General features: G+C 47.0%; 1 protein-coding gene across 2 annotated transcripts in view; it reads left to right on the top strand.

Moving 5' to 3' along the window:
- Positions 1 to 26,198, top strand: part of MATN2 (matrilin 2) — a 166,542-nt gene that overhangs the window by 34,182 nt on the left and 106,162 nt on the right. For both annotated transcript variants that reach the window (XM_027973190.2, XM_027973189.2), the window contains exon 3: positions 18,912 to 19,481. In XM_027973190.2, the coding sequence (XP_027828991.1) occupies positions 18,912 to 19,481 (570 nt within the window). The remainder of the gene's footprint in view (positions 1 to 18,911; positions 19,482 to 26,198) is intronic.

Raw genomic sequence — 26,198 nt, 5'->3', positions numbered from 1 at the left:
TACCTCATCTGGAGGCTGGAATAACCATGTCCTCCAAGGAGTCATTCCTGGCAGGGGATGAGATATCTCCTCACAGAGATGATGGTCGCTTCTTTGTTCCTTGGAATCTTAGCAGGGGAGCAGGAAGGGAATGGGGAAGAAATGAAGTTTAAGAAGGCATCTACTAGTGTGATCCACTCTACTGTGTTAAGCCATTTTCTTGAAAGTGGCAAGGATATAGCTTCTGAATCCAGGATTTTCCAGGCTCACCTGGAGCATTTAGAAACAGCAATGCCAGGGTAGTGTGGCTCAGGGGAGTAACATGGTCCATTCTAAAGGAGATCAGTCCTGGGTGTTCTTTGGAAGGAATGATGCTAAAGCTGAAACTCCAGTACTTTGGCCACCTTATGCGAAGAGCTGATTCATTGGAAAAGACTCTGATGCTGGGAGGGATTAGGGGCAGACGGGGAAGGGGATGACAGAGGATGAGATGGCTGGATGGCATCACCAACTCGATGGACCTGAGTTTGAGTGAACTCCGGGAGTTGGTGATGGACAGGGAGGCCTGGCGTGCTGCAATTCATGGGGTCGCAAAGAGTCGGACACGACTGAGCAACTGAACTGAACTGAATTAATATTAGCTATCATTATATATGTATCTAGTCACTTGTAAAAGTCAAGGTATATCTCTATTTAACTCATTTTTCTTAAAACCATAGCATGCAAGAGCTGGAAAGGAACTGAGAAATTATTTAGTCCAACCCTAGAGATCAGAGTAACATAGCCACCCTCCCTCCAGAAAAGAAGAAGGTTTTGTGGCCACTGTTGTCTAGCAGGTGGCAGAGGGGAGACCAGAACATGCGTCTCTGGGCTCCCAGTCCACAGCAATGCTTTCATTGCCTTGCCATGTTGCTTCCATGCAGCCCTCAACACAATACCAGGTAGAAATAATACTAATAACAGAAATAATCATTTGACTTTCACTTCATGCCAGGCACCATTGTAAGCACTTTATACATGCTCACTTATTTAATCTTCATGGCACCCCTCTGAGATAGGTACAGTCATTGTCTCTGTCTTGCAGAAGAGGAAACTGAAGGTCAGAGAAAGCAAGGACCTTGACCAGGAAGGAGAATGTGTGTGGTGTGGGCCGACAAGGGGTCAGAAGGCTGCTCCAGGGTTTACCCTACATGATCTTCCCATTTGTAAAATAAGGAAACTGAACCCAGTCTTTCAAGTCCCTTTTCAGCTTTAGAATTTGCATATCCTCAGTGCTTTGTGATGATTAATTCTGCAAGAAATACCGTTTCAGTTCATTAAATTTGCTGTCTTATTAAGTGCTCTTCATCTTAATTATCAGCTGGAAGAAAGAACTATTTGTGAAACTGCCTAGAAACCAAAGTCACCCAGTCTGTGAGGGATTCCTGAAATGTTATTTCGGGTTTCCATGGCAACCCTAACATTGGGTGGATAGCTTAATGGAGTCAACTGCAGCAGCTGGAGCCCAGCATTCGCTGCAGCACCCGAGTGATGAGGAAACAAGTCTCTGGCTCAGTAGATTTCCTTTTGTGTCGACTGTCTCAGTGTACTTAGGGAGTGGAAACCCAAGCCAAGCTAAGTAAGAATGGAGGAAGTGGAGTAGTGTCTCAGAGTGGAGCAAGAAGACAAGTTTCCAAATGAAATAGTGATGAGAACAGTTCAGCTGCCTGAGGAAGTCACTGCAGAGAGGAGGTGGGGTAGGCATACAGAGGCTTCAGGGGAGGGGAGGGGAGGAGAGTTAGCTCCACTTCCGCAAAACTTGGATGGACTGAGCCTTCAGGTGAGCTTCGAGAAGAGGACTGAGCATGTCCTGTTATGTTTTTTTTTGTTCCAGTATATTTGGAGTTTTCATCAGGTACCCACTGTGGATGAAGGAGGCATCAAGAAGGCAGATATACTGAGGAGCTGAGCGGACAGCCGGGGCCAATGCAGGAAGCAAAGCTCTCTTGGTATATTAAGCAGAAAGGGATTTCATACAGAGAATTAGGTGCTTGTGTAATTTTGGAAAGGTTAGAAGAGTGGAAGTTCAGGGCCATCACCTAAGAACCATTGCTGGAATTGGGATGTTGTTGTTGCTGTAGCTGCATCTGTGAAGCTGCTGGGCTGACACTAGAACATGGAGTCTATGTTCCTACAACCTTACTTGCCAGCAGAAACAGGCTCCACCTCCCTTCTTCCTTTGTGAGTGTTATCTAGTTGATGTTACCTAATTCTCACCCCGAACCCTAGCTGCAAGGGAGTCAGGGAAATGTGTTCCCTGTGTTTTTAGCTCCTGCAGTATAGAAGTGAAGTGAAGTCGCTCAGTCATGTCCAACTCTTTGTGACCCCGTGGACCGTAGCCTGCCAGGCTCCTCTGTCCATGGGGTTCTCCAGGCAAGAATACTGGAGTGGGTTGCCATCTCCTTCTCCAGGGGATCTTCCTGACTCAGGGATTGAACCCAGGTCTCCTGCATTGGAGGCAGACGCTTTAACCTCTGAGCCACCAGGGAAGCCTCTGCAGTATAGAGGACTCATAAAAAGAGGTGGAGTTCATGCGGAGTGCCACTTGTCATTCAATCCATAGTCATTTCCTTGAAACATTGAATTAACTAGGGAAAGAAATAAAGGAAGAGGTGTTGGACACCCAAGAGGGATGAGTTGGAAGGGCCCAAATGCTGACCTAAGTTTTCTGCTCCACCAGCTGAAAGGCCTTCGCTCAATCCAGGATTAGGTAACCAAGGGGCAGAAACTCAACTCCTGAACACAAAGGAGTTGTCTTTAACATACAGATGGCTAACAAACACATGAAACGATGCTCAACATCACTCATTATTAGAGAAATGCAAATCAGAACTACAATGAGATATCACCTCACACCAGTCAGAATGGCCATTATCAAAAAGTCTACAAACAATAAATGCTGGAGAGGGTGTGAAGAAAAGGGAACACTCTTGCACTGTTGGTGGGAATGTAGATTGATACAGCCACTATGGAAGACGGTATGGAGCTTCCTTAAAAAACTAGGAATAAAATCACCATAGGACCCAGCAATCCCACTCCAAGGCATATACCCTGAGGAAACCAAAATTGAAAAAGACACATGTATCTCATTGTTCATTTCTGCACTATTTACAATAGCTAGAACATGGAAGCAACCTGGATGTCCATCGGTAGATGAATGGATAAACAAGTTGTGGTACAAATACACAATGGAATACTACTCAGCCGTAAAAAGGAATGTCTTTGAGTCAGTTCTAATGAGGTGGATGAACCTAGAACCTATTATACAGAGTGAAGTAAGTCAGAAAAAGGAAGATAAATATTGTATTCTAACACATGTATATGGAATCTAGAAAAATGGTACTGAAGAATTTATTTACAGGGCAGCAATGGAGAAACAGAACTAGAAACTAGACTTAATGGACATGGGGAGAGGGGAGGAGGGGGTGAGATGTATGGAGAGAGTACCATGGAAACTCACATTACCATATGTAAAATAGATAGCGAACCAGAATTTGCTGTATGGCTCAGGAAACGCAAATAGGGGCTCTGTGTCAGCCTGGAGGGGTGGGATGGGGAGGGAGATGAAAGGGAGGTTCAAAAGGGAGGGGGTATGTGTATACCTATGGCTGATTCATGTTGAGGTTTGACAGAAAACAACAAAATTCTGTAAAGCAAGTATGCTTCAATTTAAAAAAAATTAATTAAAAAAAAATACAAAGGAGTTGTCTTTAAATTCTCCCTAGTGCTTTCTCTATAGTATATACATAGGGGGCATCTATTTACACCTGAGACCTGGCTGGGAACTCTGGCAGGAGGGCCTTTGGGTTATCTAGGAATGGAAAAGACTGAAGCCTGGGCTGAGTGAGGAGCCCTTATAATGTGCCCTAAAAGAGGATGGACACATTTAAAAGCCTTCTGTGTCTCCTTAATGGAATCCAAACTTCTCAGTAGCAGGCACGTGTGCTCCTTCCATCCTTTAAGACACACCCAGGGCACCCCATCTGCATCACCTGAGCACATGGTACCCTGCTTGTTCTGGCTCCCAGCCCTTTGCTCATGCTGACCCTTTGCCTGAAATGCCCACCCCGACTCTGCCTGACCAGTACCTGCTCAGCCTTTGATAGTGGAATAAGATTGTAAGATATAATATAATATGGTACCCATCAGCTTCTTTAGGAATCTTCCCACCCACCCTCTTGGGATCAAGCTCTCCTCCAGGCTCCAGCTGCATGTGCTTTTTGTGAGTCTTATGAAGCTGTCTTCTCTACAAGGTTGTAAGTGTCTCCCAGGCTGAGATCGTTCTTGTGCTGTGTCCCTAGTGCCTAGCACAGAGAGGGGTGTCCTACGGTGTGTGCATAACCCAAGTAAACGAAAATGATGAATTTTTCCTTGGCTGGTGCAGGGCTATGGAAGCTTCCACCCCTGCCTCTGTGTGCCTGCACCCCTCTCCTTCCAGGGAAGAACTACAAGACTGCATTCAGCAAGGCCCCTTCCTGTGGTCCTCATCACCCCCAGCCTGACGTGGCTTTGTTATTATTCACATGTCTCTGCCCTGTGCCCAACTTCCATCTGGACTCTCAGAAAGCTGATGAGGCCATTGCTCAATGTACTAAGTTAAAATGCTCCTAGGGGCTGAATACCAGTTTTAAAGCTCTTTTTTCACTTCGAAGAGAGGCGAGATCACCTGTTTCCCTGTGCTTTCTGTACTGTCTTGTATTGGGGGATGGGCACTGTGTGTGTGTAAATAACAGTTTTAAGTGATGAGTCGTTTCTCAGTTTGAGCAAGAAGGAAACCTGGTGAGAAGGGTTTTGCTAGAGAATATCAAATCAATTCTGTATCTATTCAGTCAGCTCAAGGAATTTTAAAACCGTTGTCTATTTCAAAACTTCTTTATACTTCTTTTCTCAATTAGAAGAAAGCTTATATTTGTAAGACACTGAGAGGAGGTGTGAGGGGTGTTTTTTGTTTGTTTTTGTGGTTTTTTAGCACAACTTAAGCAAACTGCTTTACCTTGCAAGGAAATTCAATTCATTGGAAATTGTTTTTCTCTCCAGGGCTAAACTGGGGCAGCTTTCTTTCTGGCTCCCTTGCAAAGAAAATTGTCCAGGGTTCTGGAAACCACAGTTGTTGAACTTCATACGATGGCCCTTTTCTTTCAGCTCATGTAACAGTTACGAGAGGAGACTGGTGTGATGTGGCATGTTTTTTCTTTCTTCGTGTTTTTTTTTTTTTTTCTTTTCCATTTCACTGGCTCGTTGGTGCAAACTCCCTGAGGACTTTAGAAAGCTGTGTTCCTAAAGGAATTTATGACAGTCTGCAGGGAGAATAGAAATTTGAGCTGGTGTCAGCCTAGGATCCCTCAGGGTACTACTGGCCCATGTCTCTGGTTTACGGAGCACCATTGCTAGCCAAAGATGCAGGCTCATCCACAAGGACCTTCTTTTAAACAAAAACAAACACATCATGACATTGGCAAGTACATTTTACATAAAAACTTCCCAGTGAGGATCTCTACAGGCAGACAGAATCTTTCCTGCAGGGGCTCTTCTTGGTTTGGGTTAAAGTGTACACAGATCAAATCTGGCAATGAGTTTCACCATGTGCCACAGAACTTTGGTGCTGCTCGTAGGTGTTGGAAAGAAGGTGATGGAATGAAAGTTGACGTTCAGACCATATCTCAGTGCTTGAGGGAAGCGCGTGAATGCTATCAACTGGCATTCAAAGCAGGTCTGTGTGGGCAGACGACCACAGAAACCACCTCCGTGGATGTACACGGTTCCTTTTATCCTCAGGAATGGGCCAAGACATAGAAATGTATTTGCTCTGTGTCTTTGCTGGATTCATGCCTCTGTGTTCATAAATACAGTGTCTACTGACTGTTCTTTGTGGTTGAAGGTTCAGCTGTTCTGGCTAAGCATATGTTATGCTTACCGAATAATAATTCATTTTCCCTGCCTCATCCTGCAGTCATCTGTATGTGTGTGCCACTGACTCCCTGGACTGCGGCCCTGTAAGGCCAAGGACTTCACTGTCTATGTGTCAGCAGCCACACAGCACCAGCACTGTACAGACAGATCTTGTTTTATTGGGCTTTGCTTTATCGTGCTTCACAGATACTGTGTTTTTTTGACAACCCTGCATCAAACAAGGGATCGAACCCGCATCTCTTATGTGAAGAGGACTTTGCACTTAGGAGAGTATGTCTTGAGTTGAGCTTTAACTCCTGAGTCTCATTCGAGTCTTTGCCACTGGCCCTCCCATATATTTAGTTCAGTTCAGTTGCTCAGTCGTGTACGACTGTTTGTGACCCCATGGACTGCAGCATGCCAGGCTTCCCTGTCCATCACCAACTCCCGGAGTTTGCTCACACTCATGTCCATTGAGTCGGTGATGCCATCCAACCATCTCATCCTCTGTCATCCCCTTCTCCTCCTGCCTTCAATCTTTCCCAACATCAGGGTCTTTTCCAGTGAGTCAGTTCTCTGAATCAGGTGGCCAAAGTATTGGAGCTTCAACTTCAGCATCAGTCCTTCCAATGAATATTCAGGATTGATTTCCTTTAGGATTGACTGGTTTGATCTCCTTGTGGTCTGAGGGACTCTCAAGAGTCTTCTCCAACACCACAGTTAAAAAGCATGAGTTCTTCAGTGTTCAGCTTTCTTTATAGTCCAATTCTCACATCCATACATGGCTACTGGAAAAATCATAGCTTTGACTGGATACACCTTTGTCAGCAAAGTAATGTCTCTGCTTTTTAATAAGCTGTCTGTGTTTTCTTCCAAGGAGCAAGTGTCTTTTAATTTCATGGCTGCAGTCACCATCTGCAGTGATTTTGGAGCCCGAGAAAATAAAGTCTGTCACTGTTTTCATTGTTTCCCCATCTATTTGCCATGAGTGATGGGATCAGATGCCATGATCTTAGTAATGGTAAAGAATCTGCCTGCAACGAGGGAGACCTGGGTTCAATCCCTGGGTCAGGAAGATCCCCTGGAGAAGGAAATGGCAACCCATTCCAGTATTCTTGCCTGGAGAATCCCATGGACAGAGGACCCTGGTGGGTTACAGTCCATGGGGTTGTAGAGTCAGACACTTTCACTATCAATGTGTTAACTGGTGACTGGGAGGATAACTTCATTAGGCTCTTCTCTGGGACATTTTTCTGTTCAGAAGAGACACTTCATGCTAGGTCACCTGCTGAGAAACAGTGGCTAAAAATGCAGGCACCAGACTCAGACTGGCTAGGGTGTGAAATCTCTTCTCCTCACCATTCATTCTTCTCATGCCAGCAGACTTGTCATTTAGCCTCTCTAAGACTCAGCGCCCTCAACTGTAAGTTAAAGGTAATAATTGTGCCTATTTTGCTTTTACTGAGTCTAATCAAAAGCCAGGAAACAACTGACCTGTGCATGATCTGACAATGAATCAGAACACACGAGAGGTAGGAGGGGGGCTCAGGATCGGGGAACACATGTGCACCCATGATTGATTCATGTCGATGTATGGCAAATATCTCCACAATATTGTAAAGTAATTATCCTCCTATTTAAATAAATTATTTTTTAGAAATAAAGGAACCCACGAGAGAATATAGGATGTAAGGTTTCCATATTTACCAGGTTGCTCCTGGCCTGGGGGAGGGAGGAGGGTGCTGGGGCATAAGAAGGGGTCTCTTCTAGATTCTTGCTCCCTGGCCTTTCTGATGGTCTGTTAGGCGCACATGCCCCTTGGGGTAGAGTCTTATTCGCTGCACCTAAGAATCACCAGGAACAGTTGTCTAAGTGCAGATTCCTGGGCCTCAGCCTCAAAGACTCTAATTCGCTGGGTCTAAGGTGCTGCCCAGGATTCAGCATTTTAAATAAGCACCCCCAGGTGCTTCTGATGTAATCAGGACATTGAAGGTCCCCACTGTGGGCTGTGTTTATTGCACCTGCACTGACCAGCTGCCACAGCCCACTGTGCAGAAGAGAGTCGGCAACTTCTCTTTTCGCTCTCCCACACCTCCCCCCACATATGCACATTGACAGAAAGAAGCCAGGGCAAACTGAGCATCTATGTGCGTTGCACTCTGCTGGGTACTAGGGATTTATAGAAGACACTGCACGTGGCCACTGTCTCCATACACGAGATGCTGGGAGGAGAATGCTTAAGACATAGGTGACCACAGGGCTGAGTCTTGGTTGAGGAGGTATTTGAAGGAGCATGGTGTATAAAGAACTACTGAGTTGGCCAAAAAAGTTTGTTAGTTTTCCATACCGTCTTATGGAAAAGCCCGAACAAACTTTTTTGGCCAACCCAATACAAACCATTCGATTGCTGGGGTTTAAGGTATAGGGCAAGGCAAGGTGGGTGGGTCTAGGAGGCTCAAGAGTTCATTAGTTCACTCTCCCATGACCTTGCTGTCAGTGACCTTTAGGAGGGTGGCTGTTGGAGAAATTGCTTTGAGGAGAGAGCATCCTGGGCTGGTTTATACTGAGAACTCACAACTGCCAAATTGAGCTACTGTGACTGATGAAACTCACCAAATATTTATTCAGAGGAAAGTTCTGCTATAAAGAGGGGAAGAGTAACGTCCATTTGTTGGGAGAGTCTCTCTTATCTCCCAGGTCAGGAAAGCCATTGCTGAGATGATGGGGCCTTAAGGTCTGGAGAGGGATCTAATGGGAGGGAGCGGAAAAAATGGCTGGCTGGGCAAATTGGTTTCATCTTCGTAAGCCCCCTGGCCCCCTACTCCAGGCACTGGGTGGTGCAAAGGGGGTGAGGGATATTGTGCTGAGAGGACTCCTGCAGCTGAGCTTCAGTTCTGAGGCTGGAATGGATTAGTGCAAGGGGAGGGGGCTGGCATTCTTGGGGTCCATGTGCAAGGCTTGGGATTTGCTCTCCTGGCTGGAGATTTTATCATGAGACTGGCTATCAATCCGGTTGTCTCCTTTCTGTGGTTTATACAGTTGATTTTTTGAACTTTATGTGCAGGATTTGACATTTATACCACTTAGATTTCCTCCTGTTAGTTTTGACTCATTATTCCAGCCCTCAGAAATACTTTCTGGCCCTGACTCTGTTATTCAGCTTTTTACCGATTCCTTCCAACATTGTGTGTAGTGGTGTACAGAGAACCACAAATGCCCCCAGAATTTGGAAAACGGTGTGGAAAACGTTACCAAGTGGGGAGTGACTTGCTAATGTGTCTACGATATGTCTTCAATCCCATTAAGAAGTCCAGGGTGTCTCCCTAATATAATATAATCAACTTTTCAGATCACTCCCCAGGGGTTCTTTAGGGAGATGTGAGTGGAGTGTGATTGATTCGGAGAAAGCCATGGCTCATCAACGGCACTGTAAAATGGCTGGCGTGAGGTAACTCAGCAGCTGCTGACTGACTAATAAGGGAATAAGGGAAGGGAAGAATTGAAATGTAGTCCTTTCAGCCTTGGCCAAGGACCACCGTGCCCCAGTCAAGTGCCCTAAGTACAGCGCAGTTGCAAGCTAAGTCTCACTGGGAGCAAAAAGCAACGGTGCTCCAAACTGCCTCTGAAATACCCATAAAATCACCTGCAAACCTCAGGGCTGGTCACAGTTTGCAGGCACAGAACACTGGCGCATAGGGACAGAACACTGAGGCAGCCGCAGGGGCCACACCTCAGGCGTCCGCGAGCAGGCGCTCATTGAGTGTAGTGGTGGGTGTTACAAGGTGGTCTTTTCTCTGTCTGTCTTTGTTAAGCCCATCTAGTTCAATACACACAGACTAAATGCTTATGGGATGCAATTTCCTGAATTCCAACGTGCTATTTTATATTCTTGTAATGGAGAATACATACCACTTGTATAGCCTGAGGAGACCATTTCTTAGGACTTTTCTATTTCCTTTGCCCTGACCCCATGCCTGCAGCAGCCCTCCATCCCAAGTGTGTCTTTATGTAGAAGTTTGTGTGCACATCGTCCACATGGCCACCCTTTTTATTTCTCATTGGAAAGTAGTAAGTTAGCACTAATTATCAGATAATGTCTCAAAAGTACGGTTAGCTAACTTACCTTTATTCGGTTTCTTAGAAGTGAATAAAATTGAGCGCTTCAGCCTTTGTTGCAGAGGCCCCCGGACTCTGGAACCAGGTTGGCAAAATGATTCCATTATTTGCAGGGCAGTGTTGATGGTATCCTGAGGCTGAGTCCAGGCTGAGTGGGAGAGGACAGGAATTGATTAGTAATGTCTGCCAGGGACAAGGGAGGAAAAGGGGGCCTTGCTGAGCCTGCCTTAGAGCCTGGGTACCCACACCAAAGACGGCAGTCACGCTCTCCCTCTCACTCTGAGCCCTCTGTTTATCTTTTTCGTCTGCCTAGTTTATTCAATTCTATTATCATTATTTGTCTCTGTGCCTGCTATTCACAATTGGGAGTCTTCCCTTCATTCTATTCCCAGAGCCTGACACACAATAGGTCCTCACTAAATATTTGTTCAAAGATTGGCTCTACTTGAGTGTTCTACCTAACTGGTCTGGATATGTGGAATCTGCATTTTTTCCCCCACTGTGCGTGTGTGTATGTGCGCGCATGCGCACGCGCACACCCAGTTGCTTCAGTCGTGTCCGACTCTGTGCGACCCCGCAGACTGTAGCCCACCATGCTCCTCTGTCCATGAGATTATCCCAGCAAGAATACTAGAGTGGGTGGCCATCTCCTTCTCCAGGGAATCTTCCCGACCCAGGGACTCAACCTGCGTCTCCTGCACGGGCAGGTGGATTCTTTACCTCTGAGCCACCAGGGAAGCCCCTTCTTTCTCACTGGAGTCAATTAATGGCCTCGTTGAGATCCAAATGATAAATCTCCTCTGATTCTCCTGGTCTATCCCATCTAGGAATAAAAACATAAATTGTGCATTTTTCCCCCTTCTCAATCTCCTTCTGGTTCATAAGCATCAAGTTCTCCCTCCCCCTCAGGCCCCCACCCCTGCTTTCTCTAATCATAAAACTGCTTTTCTCCCTTTGAAACTCTTGGTGAGCTAGTTTTTCCTCTGTCCCATTGTGACCTTTGAATCATGTTTCACGGTGTTTCTGGTTACTCTTGGGAATTTAAGTCCTAATAATAAGAAGAGCTTTAGCTCTTGGCTCACTGCCACTGTCTCCAACATTACTCTTAAAATAACCACATGAATGCTCCCTTCTTCGCGGGATCCTTCCTGGAGTATTCTTGTCCCCCACCATATCTCAGCCAGTGACCTCTCTTATACTCCTGCCCCTGTGATTACGATAACTGCAGTTCCTTCATAATCTCCATTTAAACCTCCTATTTTCCCTCAGCTCGCCCCTTCTAGGATTCCAACTTCAACAGTCCTTTGACCGTATCTAGACTTTCAATCCATTGGCCCCACTGCTTTTCCTCTGCCCTTCAACCCTTCCTATCTTCTGCTTCATATTCCCCAGCTTAATTTCATGGGAAACCTTATAGTGGCTCTGCCACCTACCTTTGTTGCTTTCCTGATCCACCAACTCTTGGCTGCACGAGAACTCTGGTTGTATCAACTTCCTCCTGCTTTCCTCCTGTACCCGTGTAGCCAAGTGTAGCCGGCGCAAAGCACGCAACCATGCTATCAGTGTCCCTTCCGGTTCATGCTCGCTACCCTCAAGTTGGCCTTTAATGCCTCCTGGAAGTCCTATTCCGGTGCCCTTGTCCATCCACTCTTGCGCTGTCCTAGAAATTACTCCATTTCCCCCCTTGTGTCATTCCTTTTTTAAAGTTCTTTTTTTTTAAATATTCATTTGTTTGGCTGCGTCAGAGCTCGGTTGCGGCTCTCGGGACCGTCGTTGCCTCGTGCAGCGTTTTTCGCTGGGGTGCACAGCCTCTCTGTGGCTCGGTCTTCAGTAGCTGCAGCACGTGGGCTTAGTAGCTCTGTGGTGTGTGGGAGCCAGCTCCGACCAGGGATGGAACCTGAGTCCCCTGCATTGCAAGCCCGACTCTCCCCCACTGGATCACCAGGGACGTCCCCACAGTTCTTTTTCAAGTGCCCACACACCGTCTACTTGTGGGAACTTTGCTGGGAATTGTTAGGAAGCTCCCACTTTCTGAAATTTGTCTCCCTTCTCCACCCCACCTTGGGCATTTGCCTGTGGTCCAGGTCATGCTTCTCCTGTTCCCCACAGCCCATCAAAGGCCAGTGACCTTGACTTTCTATCTCCCCCAGGGCCCTGCTTCTCCTGATCTCGCAGGAGGCACTTGTCAAGCACAGGAGAATGTGAATAACCAGCAGCTTCATTTACTGAGAAGCTGCTCTTCAGGGAGGCAAGCATCTGTTTTCATCATTTTATTAAATTAAAAAAAAAATTACAAATAGGCATTTAGCAGGGGGAAAGCACTTGGCAGGAGGCAGGCAAGTTCGAGCCATAGCTTCAGGCCCTGATTCCAGGGAAGGAAAGAACTGACCTCAGAGAGCCAGTGCTGTTCTGGTGCATCTTGAGTGTGCTGGGAAGGGCAGGTCTAAAAGGACAGAATCTTTTCTGAGCATTGCCTGGTGGTTAACAGCATGGGCTATGGAGCTGGGTTCAGATCCTGGCCCCTCTACTTTCTAAGTATGAGACCCTAATCTAGGCATCTAACCTTTCTAGACTCACTGTTCTCATCTGTAAAATGGGAATAGTACCTACCTGCTATAAATTACTGTTATATTCTCTTTGAGTCTCACGATAGCCCTGTGAGGTATTATCATCAGTTCACAGAAGAAGAGCCTGAGGGCCAAAAAGGTGAAGGGGAGGCAATAGGCCGCATGGATGGTAAATGGCATTGGCTGGGCTTGCCCTGAGGTCACAGGCCAAGCCTGTGTTTGCTTGTTTCACTAAGCATTTGTGACCTTTGAATCATGTTCCATAGTGTTCCTGGTCACTCTTGGGAATTAAAGAAACCCCTCTGGTTGGTCCTAGTAACAAGAACAGTTTTAGCTCTTGGCTCATGGCCAATTTCTCCAACATTAGAGAAATGTTGCTGTTTCACAGAGTCCCTTTCAGTGTCTGGATGAAATTATTTTACCCTCATCATGGAGATTCACATACCTTCCTTCTCCAAACATGCCCTGACCTCTCTGGGCAGATGGTACCAAATATTTGCTGTACAATTACATGGCTATAATTGAATTTAGCCGCAGCAAGGGAGACCGATTAGCAACAAATCTACAATCCTGAGAGGAAGGAGATGGTTCCAAGGCTGCACATTGTAATCCTGCTGGGGTGGGAATGTGGCTTAAAATTGTTCTGGCTCAGGTTCACCTTCTCTGCGGGGGAAAGAGACACTTGTTTGCCCAGTGAGTAGGCTGTGGAGTTGAGCTGACAGAACTGGAAGTACTGTGCACAAGGCTTAGACGGTCACTTTTTGGTTTGGGGTATGGTGTTTTGTTGGAGAAGGCAGTGGCACCCCACTCCAGTACTCTTGCCTGGAAAATCCATGGATGGAGGAGCCTGGTAGGCTGCAGTCCATGGGGTCACTAAGAGTTGGACACAACTGAGCGACTTCACTTTCACTTTTTTCCTTTCATGCATTGGAGAAGGAAATGGCAACCCACTCCAGTATTCTTGCCTGGAGAATCCCAGGGATGGGGAAGCCTGATGGGCTGCCGTCAATGGGGTCGCACAGAGTTGGACACGACTGCAGTGACTTAGCAGCAGCAGCAGCAGCATGGTGTTTTATGATGTGCCCAGATACCCTCTTCCAACTGCTGCAGAAAGTCTACAGTGAAAGGCAAGATGGAAGAGTATGTGTGTTCTTCTCTTGGGCTAATTAGACAGGGATGCTGTTTATCAGAACTGATATGTGAGAGGAACACATACAGAGGAGATGTTTCTGGAAACATCTCTCAGTAGTTCCCAGGTGGAGAAACTGTGAAGGCAAATATTTCAGAATGTCCTAGAGTGTTTACAAAGCTCATATTGCAATGCCAGCGGTATCGAGACTTTTCCCAGGGACCCGGATGGTCCCAGGCCTGACCCTAGTGAGCCCTGGGGTCTCGTGGAGGTGGAGTCACCTCTCTGAGCCTCAGTTTTCCCTTCTGTAAGGTGAATAACTTGGACTCCATTTAGATCCTTCCAGCTCTAAGACTTTATTGGTCTGTGAGTTCCTGGACCAAAAGTTAGAAAGTGACTGTTCCCTCATAAAGTGGCAAAGATTTGAGTCCTAGACTCAGTAGGACCTAGACCTGAGGAGAAGGGGACGACAGAGGATGAGATGGCTGGATGGCATCACTGACTCAATGGACATGAATTTGAGTAAGCTCCAGGAGTCGGTGATGGACAAGGAGGCCTGGTGTGCTGTGATGCATGGGGTTGCAAAGAGTCGGACACGACTGAGTGACTGAACTGACTGAACTGAGACCTGCTCTAGCACTTTTTGACTCTGATTTGAATCCATCTCCTTGAACTGCCAGTTCTGACTCAGTCCCTTCCACCTGAAGCCTTGCTCCATCACCTGGAATTCCGCTTAATTCTACAAACGTTGACTCAAGACTTAAACTGTATCCCCACTGCATGGCTGCAGAGATGACCAGTTTCCCACACTGGGTAATCCACAGTAAGATATGAGGTCAAGACTTACCAAAACTTCCTTTCTCCAGAAATCTCTCTAGGTCCTACACTCATGGTTTCGCAGAGTGTGGTCCTTGGACCAGTGACATCGACTTCACACAGGAACTTGCTGGAAATGCTTATTTTCAGGTGCCAGCCTTTATCAACAGAATCAGAAACTCTGGAAGTGAGGCCCAGAGACCTTAGTTTTTAACAAGTTCTTCAGGGAATTGGGAGACACCTGGAGTCTGAGGACTACTGAACTAGCCCTTTCCAGGACAGGCTGCAAAAGCTATGTCTCTGAGCTCTCAAGGGACCTGAGGAGATGTCCAGGAGAAAGTCGGTCACTTGGGCCGACTTGGATCACCTGTTGTTTTCAACTCTCAGCCACAGCTCCCTGGAGGGTCCCTCCAACACCGTTTCTAACCTCTGAGGTGGTTTTGTGAATGCCAGGCGTTGTGAAAAACTCACTTGTTTTGATGAGGAGTCCAGCAGAGCACATCATTCCTTGTGCAACTTCCAAACTCCCCTTTAAATTGATTGTGATGCTTGCCAGGATGCAAGGGGACCAAGACCCACAGAAAGAATCCCAGTCCCGGCAGGACCCCTGCTTCCAGAGGAAGAGCGTTCTTAGGGAGCCAATGTGCCGTCTCCATGCCACCCTCCCTTCCAAGGAGCCTTTTGTTAATATCCTCCCACATGGCTGGGTCCAGGCTGGTTCCAGTCCTTCTGAGCAGGTGGAGATCACTGGGTCCTGTTCTCCCTGCAGTCAGTTCAGACTGAAGCTGGTAGAGCAGGGGGTGTGTGTCCAGCCTAAGTCCTGGGAGGTTTATCATGTGTTGCCTGGACCCAGGGCCACACGCTAGACCACAGACACTTCTCATGGAAATCAGAGAATGGCACTCCCTCCAGGGGCCTCCCAAGTGGACACAGCCCCTGGGGCTCAGGACTGAGCCCTCGCACTTCCTCGGGCAAGTACACAGCTGTCCGCGGCCACCCTGCCCCTCCCCAGCCGGAGCCTGGCACAGGGAGGACTGAGGAAGGAGAGGGGTCGGGGGTATTGTGGGTGGAGCAGAGCCTGCCTGTGAAGCTCCCACATATTGTGGGGGGGTCCCGCCTGCTGGGCCCAAGACTCAGCTCTTTACCCGCAGCTAATCCTCAGAGCCTCGGTGAGGTGTTGTCCTCCACAGAGTTTTTCTGTTCCTAAATTATAAGAGATTTTCAAACTCTCAACACCTTCATGCTCTCATCTATCCAACGGATATGGTTCCCTTGCTCTTCAGAGCTTGTTCTGGAAACCACAGGAGACCATAGTGATGAAAGCTGTCTGGAGTCAAGATGTTAAAATGTCACGGTTGATATTGATCTTATCCCTGGGTTCTCAAAGGCAGTTTCTGGAGGCTCTGGTTTGAGAAACTCACCTTAAATTCACCCAGCCCCCAGTGTTATGTGTGGGTGCCACCAAAGGTCGGCTTTCTGCCATGATGCTGGTCTGAGGGGTGGGGGGTATGTGCTTCTGCCCCTAAAATTGTTAGGTGTGTGAGGCTGCAGTGCACGAGCTGTATGTGAGCAGGCGCTCAGGGGAGAGGCAGGGCCTGGCAGGCTGGCCTGGACAGGGTGACCTCACTGGCCTTTCCCACTTGTCATTTCAATGACTGGGCGAACTGCTTCATTTTTGGCTTTTTCCCTCTTTTTTGCAGCTGCACTGATTGGGATTTAGGGCAGGCATTTGAGATCCCTCTTCTAATCTCTGTCAAATTGGGATTTACCAGTGGGAAGCCTGGGAAAGGGAGGGAGGAAGGGGAGAGAGGCTGAAGGCCGTCGCTTAGTACATTGGAGAAATTCCAGGAGGAACGCCCAGCCTCCACCTCCACCCTCTGGGGCAGAAGGCCTCTCATCTCATTCTCTTTCCAGAATGCCTTCTTGCTTCAGCACTGGAGGAGTAAGCCTCACAGTTGCGCTGGTAACGGAGAGACTCTGATACTTGCCTTTTTTTCCAGCTTAACTGTGCCCTTTGTTGAAATGTTTCTTGGCCAGGTACTGTCTCCATCTCCACTGCTGCCCCCACCTGCCAGCCCCCTACCCTGGTTGAGATTGTTTCCTTCTCAACCAGATTAGTGCAGCAATGGTCTGGATTGTCCACACTGTGCACCCGTACCCGACTCAACTGACCTTTTTTTTAAAAAAACTGAGGTATAGTTGATGTACAATATTATATAAGTTACAGCAACATAGTGATTCGCAGGTTTTAAAGGTTAACCTCCATTTATAGTCATTAGAAAGTATTGGGAAATTCCCTGGCAGTCTAGCAGTTGGAACTCTGCTTTCACTGCCTAGAGCACAGGTTTGATCCCTGGTCAGGGAACTAGGATTCTGAAGGTTTCGTTGCAAGGCAGAAATAAATAAAATGAAACATTGACTATATTCCCTCCATTGTACGATATATCCCTGTAGCTTATTTTATGCACAGAAGTTTGTACCTCTTAATCCCTAACCGGTGTATTGCCCCACCCCTTCCCTGTCCCCACTGCTAACTGCTAGTTTGTTCTCTATAGAGGACTGTTTCTTTTTTGTTTTATTCACTAGCCTTATTTTTTAGGTTTCACATATAAATGATAGCAGTTTGTCTTTCTCTGTCTGACTTGTTTCACTTAGCATAATACCCTCGAGGTCCATTCATGTGGTCACAAATGGCAAAATTTTCATTCTTTTTTATGACTGAGTAATATTTCATTGATTATATATAGCATGTCGTCTTAATCCATTCATCTGTTCATGGACACTTAGGTTGCTTCCTTATCTTGGCAGTTAGAAATAATGCTGCTATGAACATTGGGGTGCCTATATCTTTTTGAATTAGTGTTTTTGGGTTGTTTTTTTTTTTTTTCAGATAAATATGTGGGAATAGAATTGCTGGGTCATATGGTAGTTCTGTTCCTAGTTTTTTGAGCAACCTCCATAGTGTTTTCCACAGTGCCCGCTCCAATTTACATTCCCACCCACCATGTATGAGGGTTCCTTTGTCCATATCCTCTCCACAAACTTCTGGCCCATTCAATTGACCTTTTATTACATAACTTCCCTGCGGAAGAGATAAGTTACATAATATAATGCTAATCATATTATGCCCATCAGCTGTGGTATCAGTACAAATTCCAATCTGAATTGAAAGTCTTTTTGTAACTGACTTCAAGCTACCCCTCCAACTTCATTGCTATCCATAACTCTTAGCAGTGCCTTCAACGCTCATTCTATTGTCTGCTATATTCATGCCGTCTTGGGCTTTTGTTCATGGGCTCCTCTCCACACGTTCCTTCTCACAGTCCAGACACTATACATCTGTAAAGCCAGCCTGTGTCCCATCTCCTTGACCCCAGCCCAGTTCTCTGAACACTTATCATCTGCACCAAACAGTGTCATACTAATTATTCTTTCCTTTTTCTGTTAAGTCTCCCCAGGTAGACTGTAAACTCCTTGACTTGGGTCCCCACCGTAAGCATCTTCTATACTTCCTGCAGTATCCAGCTGAGCTAATGTGCTGTGCAGTAAATAACAAAGTAATTTTGACGCTGCTCAGATGTTTGCCCACCTAAAAACTACACTGATAACTTTCTAGAAGCTGAAGTTCACTTCTTTTGTAAAAAGAAATAGTATCTTGTTTGTTGCCGATACTCATGATCACCCAAACACATATACATCCTTACAACCTTCCAGAGTGAAGGAAATGATGAAGATTTGAAAGGCGACCCCTGGCCCTAGGATTTCCAACCTGCATTGGGTCCTTAACAATCTTATTTTATTTATTTTTAATTGAAGTATATTCGATTTGTGATATCATGTTAGTTTCAGGTATATAGCTCAGCAATTCAGTTATGCAGATATATATAACTTCTCCAGATTCTCTTTCCTTATAAGTTATTACAAAATATTGAAAATAGTTCCCTGTGGTATACAGGAGGTCTTTGTTGGCTATCTGTTGCTAATTTATTGTTGTTCAGTCACTCGGTCGTGTCGAGCTCTTTGCAGGCCACATGGACAGCAGCACGCCAGGCTTCCCTGTCCTTCACCATCTCCCAGAACTTGCTCAAACTCATGTCCATTGAGTCAGTGATGCCATCCAACCATCTCATCTTCTGTCGTCCCCTTCTTCTCCTGCCTTCAATCTTCCCAGCATCAGGGTCTTTTCTAATGAGTTGGCTCTCTGCATCAGGTGGCCAAAGTATTGGAGCTTCAACTTCAGCATCAGTCCTTCCAGTAAATATTCAGGACTGATTTCCTTTAGAATGGACTGGTTTGATCTCCTTGATAACTTATATATAGTCAGATATTTATGCGTAATACTCTTATGATATGTTTGGCTTCTCCCTTTTCCCCAGAGAGCACCTGTGAGAACAAGCGAGCGGACGTGGTCTTTATCATTGACAGCTCACGCAGCGTCAACACCCACGACTACGCAAAGGTCAAGGAGTTCATTGTGGACATCTTGCAGTTCTTGGACATTGGCCCTGATGTCACCCGTGTGGGCCTGCTCCAGTATGGCAGTACGGTAAAGAACGAGTTCTCCCTCAAGACCTTCAAGAGGAAGTCCGAGGTGGAGCGTGCCGTCAAGAGGATGCGGCATCTGTCCACGGGCACCATGACAGGGCTGGCCATCCAGTACGCCCTGAACATCGCCTTCTCGGAAGCAGAGGGGGCCCGGCCCCTGAGGGAGAACGTGCCTCGGGTCATAATGATCGTGACCGATGGGAGGCCCCAGGACTCGGTGGCCGAGGTGGCTGCAAAGGCCCGGGACACAGGCATCCTGATCTTTGCCATTGGTGTGGGCCAGGTGGACTTCAACACGCTGAAGGCCATCGGGAGCGAGCCCCACGAGGACCACGTCTTCCTGGTGGCCAACTTCAGCCAGATTGAGACGCTGACCTCAGTGTTCCAGAAGAAGTTGTGCAGTAAGTCCTGCTCCCCTGTGGCCCTTCTGGAGGCATTGTTGGGATGAGGTCATTCACCTTCCCGTGTTCATTCTGTGCTACCTGGTCCCAGGTACTGTGCTGGCAAGGGGTCTTTAGCAAAGGTCGAGATAAGACACAGTGTTCCCTTGGGGCTCACACTCTGGCCAAGGACGCTCATTAAGGATGCAATTTACAAATAAGTAATGAACTGTAGCTGTAAGTGTAACGGGGGAAGAATTCAGGGCAGGACCTGACCTAGGCCAGGGGCTCAGGGAGATTTCCCTGGGGAAAGGACATTTATACTCAAGCTGCTTAATGAGTCAGAATAGGGAGGGGAAGTTTTCCTCCAGCACCGTGGATTGGCCTGGCATTACCTAGGTTGGAATTCATGAGTTGGAGTAAGCATGAAAATGGGGAAAATGTAACTTCTTCTTGGATGGCGTGGAATACTAGGCATTTTTGCTCGACAGTGGTGCTAGCTGGGGATGTTTTCTCAACCCAGAGAGAAGCCTAGTGTATCGGGGGTGAAGACGTGCTCCTGGTGCCCCCTCACTGGACAGGATGGCAGGTGCCTCCCAACTTCTTCTGCAAGGTCATGCCTCCCCAAGTCCTTGAGCTGCCTTATTCTGCGTTAGAGGTCTTCTCCCCCTTCTTGCTTTCCAGCCCTGCTCTCCCTTCCTTGCCAGACTCCTCCCAGGAGCTGCCAGGCTGAGCTCCTGTTTCCGCTCTCCCAAAGGCCAGCTTGTCCTCGTCTCGGTCTCCAGCTTCTGCCACTGTCTTCTCGTCCTTTCTTCCTCCAGAAGGGCAGGGGCCCAGGGTGCCAACGCAGGCTCTGCGCTGGTCCCTGGAAATGGAACAGGCCTCCTGACCTGGTAAAACACTGTTCAGTCCTGCCTTGCCCACCCCAGTGGCCTCTGTCCCCTCCAACTGCCTTGCTTCTTTGAAGGGAAAACAAAAGCAAGTGTCTATTCTGAGATGACTAGTATTTCCCTGGAGTCTGAGTGGAGATTGACCTTATGGACCAAACTCATCTCCAACTCCCCAGGAGCAGGAACCTTTGGATCACTTCTCAGAATGTGAAAAAGTCCCTCCATCACCTCTCTCCTGCCCCACCCCATCAAAGCCTCAGGAAGGAAGAACAGTGTGCTTTTGATGTGTCTTTAAAGTTCTCTACTGAAACTGACTTCAAAAAGCAGAGAGCCCGTTGATTTTTTACTCCAAAATCAAAAGGTTTACTTGAAAAATCAATGCCATGAAGGAAAAAGAACCTTTCGCTGTGCAATGTCACTTGGAAAATATTCAGAAGTGCCATTTCCCTGGTGCCACAGAGGGTCTGGGCCGCTACAGTGTGCCGTGGCCTGAGTCACCTGGAAAACTTCACCTAGTAGAATGCGCTGCAAACATTTTTAAGGTTTATGACTTTAAATGACTTCTGCAGAATTTATGCTCCCCCTTTCCTGGAAATATTTTTAAAAAAGAAAGAAATTGGTCCTGTAACAGTTTTGACAGGTTTATTCATTTGTCTCGGAAAAATGTTAATGGAGGAGCTCTGCTCTAAACGCTCTGAATTGAGCATCGAAGGGAAAGGTAATATGACGAGGGTGAGGTTGTGAACTTGCTCGTAGAAGAACCTTCTCTCTGCTGTCTGACCAGGCAGCAAAACTAAAAGACAGTTTGGCTACCCACCTCATTTCTGTAAGAGCTCTAAGAGAACATCAGTATTATGCCATTCATTCATTCCCCAGGGCCCAGAGACTGAATCCCTCTTCCCACCCTGCAGGAGGCCAGCTCCTGAATCTCCGCATCACAGGGCTCCACTGAGCAGAGCCGTCAACTGTCTCGAAAGGTTAAGGGGGCCCCAGGGCCTCTTTGTCAACTGTGCAGTAAAGATCGCAATAACTAACATTTACAAAGTTCTTTCTCTTGTGTTTTCACACTTGATCCTCACAAAAATCTGGGGAGGTGGCACGGTACTATTCCTCCCTTTTATAGGACTGTAAACTTGTCAAGTGGATTCCCCAAGAACAAGCAGCCAAGAGATGGGGGGCGGTGGGCATTCTGCTTCCAGACCTCTTGCTCATTTCACCTCTCTTCGCATTGGGAGGTAGACATTCCTCTTTTAAGGTAAACGGTTTTCTGCGAGCAGCATCTGCACAGTCCAGCCACGCTAGGTCCACCAGCTCTGAGGTCGACATTCACCTTGGAGTTGGATGGGAAGCCTTTGTAGCGGGGGGAGCTGTCTCAATGACCCCCCCTGCCAACTGTGCAGATGCTGAGCACATCTGTAAAATGGGGGTTTTACCCGCAGAGCGTAGATGCATGAACAGATGGCATTATAAGCTGTAGAGTCCTATTCCATGTGCACCGTGGTGTGTGTGACTACAGTCAGACACACAGAGGACCAGCAGGGTAGGCAGATGGCCTTGGGTTTGACCTGCTCTCCAATTCTCAGACAACAGCAATGAGTGACTTCCGTGTTTCAGACAGCAGTTCTCTGGGGTTTTGGAAATCTCGTTTGTTCCTTAAACGTTTATTGAGCTACACTCTGATAGTATAATTACAGCTAATTTTGTCCTAGGCTAGGTACCTTCCATACATTATTTGACTGAACACTTATAACAGCCCTGTGAAGCAGGTATTATTATTACCCCATTTTACAGAAGTAGAAACTGAGGCTTAGAAAGGATAAGCAGCTTCAAGTGGCAGAGTTGGAATCTCTCTGGTTCCAGAGTACTTTCCCTCCACCTGCCAGGCCCAAGGGTTTCAGGATGGTGGGAAAATGCTCTTATCACAGATAAACAGGACGTTTGCTGTATAAAATGTACACTTCAGAGACCTTGGGAAGTCACCTGGAACTGGGGGACCTCTGATCACAGAATGCTTGGTTCTGTCTAGGGAGTCCAGGAGAACTTTAAAGAGGAGATCATAATGATGATAGCTTTTATTCTCACAACAAACCTGTGAAGTGAGTGCTCCCATAATTCTCATTTTACAGAAGAAACAGCGACCCAGAGACATTCAGTAACTTGACCAAGGTCACACAGCATTTGATGGTAGAGCTGAGGTGTGAACCCAGGCATCCTGGCTCAGAACCTACATTTTAACCACGATGTGCTACATGGATGTGAAAGGTGAATGGCAGTTTATTGGATAGAATGTGTAGGAAGGGTGATTGCAAGGAAAAGAATGATATTTTTAATAGTTTTTTTCTCTTTCATTTAAAAACAAAAACAACAACAAAAAACGAGTCCAGAGTCTCTGTTAATTTCATGACTTCTAAGGAGACACAACTCACAGCTTGAGAAGTGGTAAACAACAGGCTCGGCAGGGACACAGAGGTCAATAGACATGGAGAAGAGGTTTCAGAGGGAAGATGGACTAAAGCTGGTGTGCTTTGGGCGGAAGTGAAAAGCACGGCTGGATCTGTGGATTGGGAGAGAGACAAGGTGTCTTCAGGTATGATGAAAACAGACACTTTTATTGTACAATTAGAAGGTCTGACCTTGACTGGGAGTCCTGGCTCTGGCGCTCACTGGTGTGGACATGAACTCAGGCACAGCAGTGGCCTTGTACCCACTGGTAGTGAATCCCTATACCAGCCACAGCTGAGGGTGGGGGCCTCCTGAGGTTGCATTCTCAGGCTGCCAAGAGAAACTTAGAGGCCTGGTGCCCTGTGAATGAGGCCCTGTTTGCAAGGTGACCAAAACCTACCCGTGCTGAGGCCCAACGTTTTTGCCACCCAGTGAGAGAGGACACTGAATTTAGAGGCTGAAAAATGCGTGTCTATCCTGAGCCTTCTGACAGCTTGTAACCTGGGTAGGCTGTCAGTTTTCTTTCTTTTTTGTTTTTTGCTTTTGGCTGCACCAAGCCACTCGCAAGATCTTAGTTTCCCCGACCCGGGATTGCAGCCGGGCCCTCAGCAATGATAGCACAGAGTCCCAACCCCTGGGCCACCAGGGAATTCCTAGGGCTGCTTTTAATTAACCTCTTGGCATCGGCTTTATCAGCTTAGCCTGGTATTTAAAGCCTGGAGGTTGGTCGTTCCTATGCTAAGAGCCCCACCTTACCCAGGCACCATCAAAGGCCCTAATGGTGTTCCTGGGCTTCTCTGGTGGCGCAGTGGTAAAGAATCTGCCTGCCAGTGCAGGAGACGCCAGAGACACAGTTTTGATCCCTGTGGAGGGGTCAGGAAGATCCCTCAGAGTAGGAAATGGCAACTCACTCCAGTAGTCTTGCCTGGAAAATTCCATGGACAGAGGAGCCTGGTGGGCTACAGTCCACGGCATCACAAAGAGTCAGACACGACAGAGTACTCAGTCACTCGATAGTGTTCCTAAGACACATTTCCCATCAACCCGCCTGGATAAAGCCCGCACTTACTGCAGTCCTTCAAGGCCCTGTCACTCGGTGGGAGGCCAAATCAACTTCCACATACCTTGACTTTCCATGCCCAGTAATAGTTCAAGACCCCCAGTCAGCCCACCCCTGCTTTGATCATTCATTGGTCAATCACACATCCATTAATAAGCATTTATGAATGTTCAGACTTACTAGTTAAAAAAATCCAAAATCCAATCCTGCCAATGACTTAGTGTGCTTATTAGTGATTCTTTCTCCTGAACTCAAAGCCTTGTTCCAGCTTCAACCTACAAGGCCTTCGAGGTGTGAGACCCCTGCAGGCCAGTGTAGGAGGCAGGACAATCCCCCTCCCTTCGGTCACATCACAAAGGCTCATCCCCCGGGAGAGGAAGGCTCTAGGGTCAGATGCTCTTAGGATCACTCATTCCTACCTATAGAATTTCAGAGACGGAAATTTTTATACGACCTTAGTAAAAACGTTTGGGATTCTTTTGATTGAAAGTAATAGACGTTCAGCTTGAGCTAGCTTTAGAAGTGAGGGGATTGCGTTATATTACTCATGGAAATAAGAAGGGTAGTGAATGACAGTCCAGCTTAGCTTCCATCTCCACTCTCTGCTTCCCCTTGGATTTATCTGGTTCCCTGGGCAGACAGCATGTACCCTGTCAGCCCTCAGATATTCTTGCCCTCGGTGTAAGCGCCCCCTTCCTCAATTCTTGTGCCTAAATGCCAAGAAAAGACTCCAATTGACAAACGCTATACACTCAACAGTGGCCAGGGGTGGGACTGCCTCACACCAACACATAGTTCCCCCTGTCATCCCACATTTAGAATGAGAAGGAAGGACAGCTTCTAAAAAATAGAAGTGTCTGTACTGAAGGCCCCTAGACACCAGACATGCCTTTGTTCTACAGGTGAAGAAATAAGTCAGAGACAGCTCCCCAACTTACCTGAACGTCCCTCGCTTGTTCTAGGCAGAGGGAAACTGGAGCAGAGGTCTTCTGGCTTCTAATCCAGTGCTCTTTCCATTACACCAAATTCCTGGTTCCAATTTCTTTTATAGTACCTAGCCAAAACAAGCCTTAGTAACAAGCTGTCACTCCAAACCTTATGCAGTGGTTCTTTTAATTTCCCTATTTGACAAGTGAAGAAAGCGGAGCTCAGGGAAATTAAGGAATTCATGCAAGGTCCTGGTGAAGCTTGGCTTTAGTCTGTTCCCAGAAGTCGTCCGCTATGCTGTCTGCAGCTGAGCAGTTATTTTCTCTGCCTCGCGTCTCCTGTCTAAGTAATCCTGTCAGGGTCTCCGTGAGAAGTCAGGCAGCGGGCTCATCACTTGGGCCTCGCACCAGTGGATAGCGGCTGTGTTGCTGGTTGCCTAGACTTCAGATTTCCTTCATTACAGAGGAGAATCACGACACGCTGAGAGTTGCACAAGAACCCCCTCTGTGTCCGTGGGTAATTTGATGCCAGCAGCCTGGAAAAGAAGAGAGCTTTTCAGGGTGCAAAGCAAATGCAAATTAAAAACAGGATAATGATTTTTCCCTGTCAAAACTTAATGTTTGCTAATCCTGAGAGCTAAAGTTTGGAGGAAGTGGGAATCACTACTCTCATGCATTGCTGGTATGAGCTACCTTACAAGGCAATCAGGTGGTATCTGTTTAAAGCAGGACCCAGTCCTAGAGAAACAGTTGCACATGTGCTCAAGGAGATGTGTTTGAGAATGCTTATCACAGCATTGGGAAAGTGAAAATGTGGACTGGTTGGGGAAATGGCTAAATAAAATGAGGCATAGTCAATGACCAATGGATAAAGCAATTCAAAGGAATAAACCAGACCTAATGTACTTGATCACCTGCTTCCCAGGTGGCACTAACGTGCAGGAGATGCAGGTTTGATCCCTGGGTTGGGAAGATCCCCTGGAGAAGGGAAATGGTGCCCCACTCCAGTATTCTTGCCTGGGAAATCCCATGGACAGAGGAGCCTGGAGGGCTACAGTCCATGGGGTCGCAAAGAGTCGGACATGACTGAAGGCGACTTAGCAGCAATGTACTTGATCAAATCTAAGATGTACAGTTGATTCTCATTATTCTTGGTAATAATGTTCTATAAAGTCCTGGTGAATACTGAATTACTAAGTATGAACCACTGCTCCTAGAGGAAATACAGGGTTAGGTTCCTCTGAGCCTCTGGTCCAGCATTATTGTCAACTGATCAATACATTATCTTGTTTTATGTATGTTTCTGTTTAAAGACACCATAAGGACTTCCCCTGTGGCTTACCTGGTAAAGAATCTGCCTGCAATGCAGGAGACCTGGGTTCAGTCCCTGGGTTGGGAAGATCCCTTGGAGAAGGGAAAG

Source organism: Ovis aries, chromosome 9, assembly GCF_016772045.2.
Source record: "Ovis aries strain OAR_USU_Benz2616 breed Rambouillet chromosome 9, ARS-UI_Ramb_v3.0, whole genome shotgun sequence".
Lineage (NCBI taxonomy): Eukaryota > Metazoa > Chordata > Mammalia > Artiodactyla > Bovidae > Ovis > Ovis aries.
The sequence above is the reverse complement of the archived record's forward strand: the minus strand, read 5'-3'. Positions and strand labels throughout refer to the sequence as shown.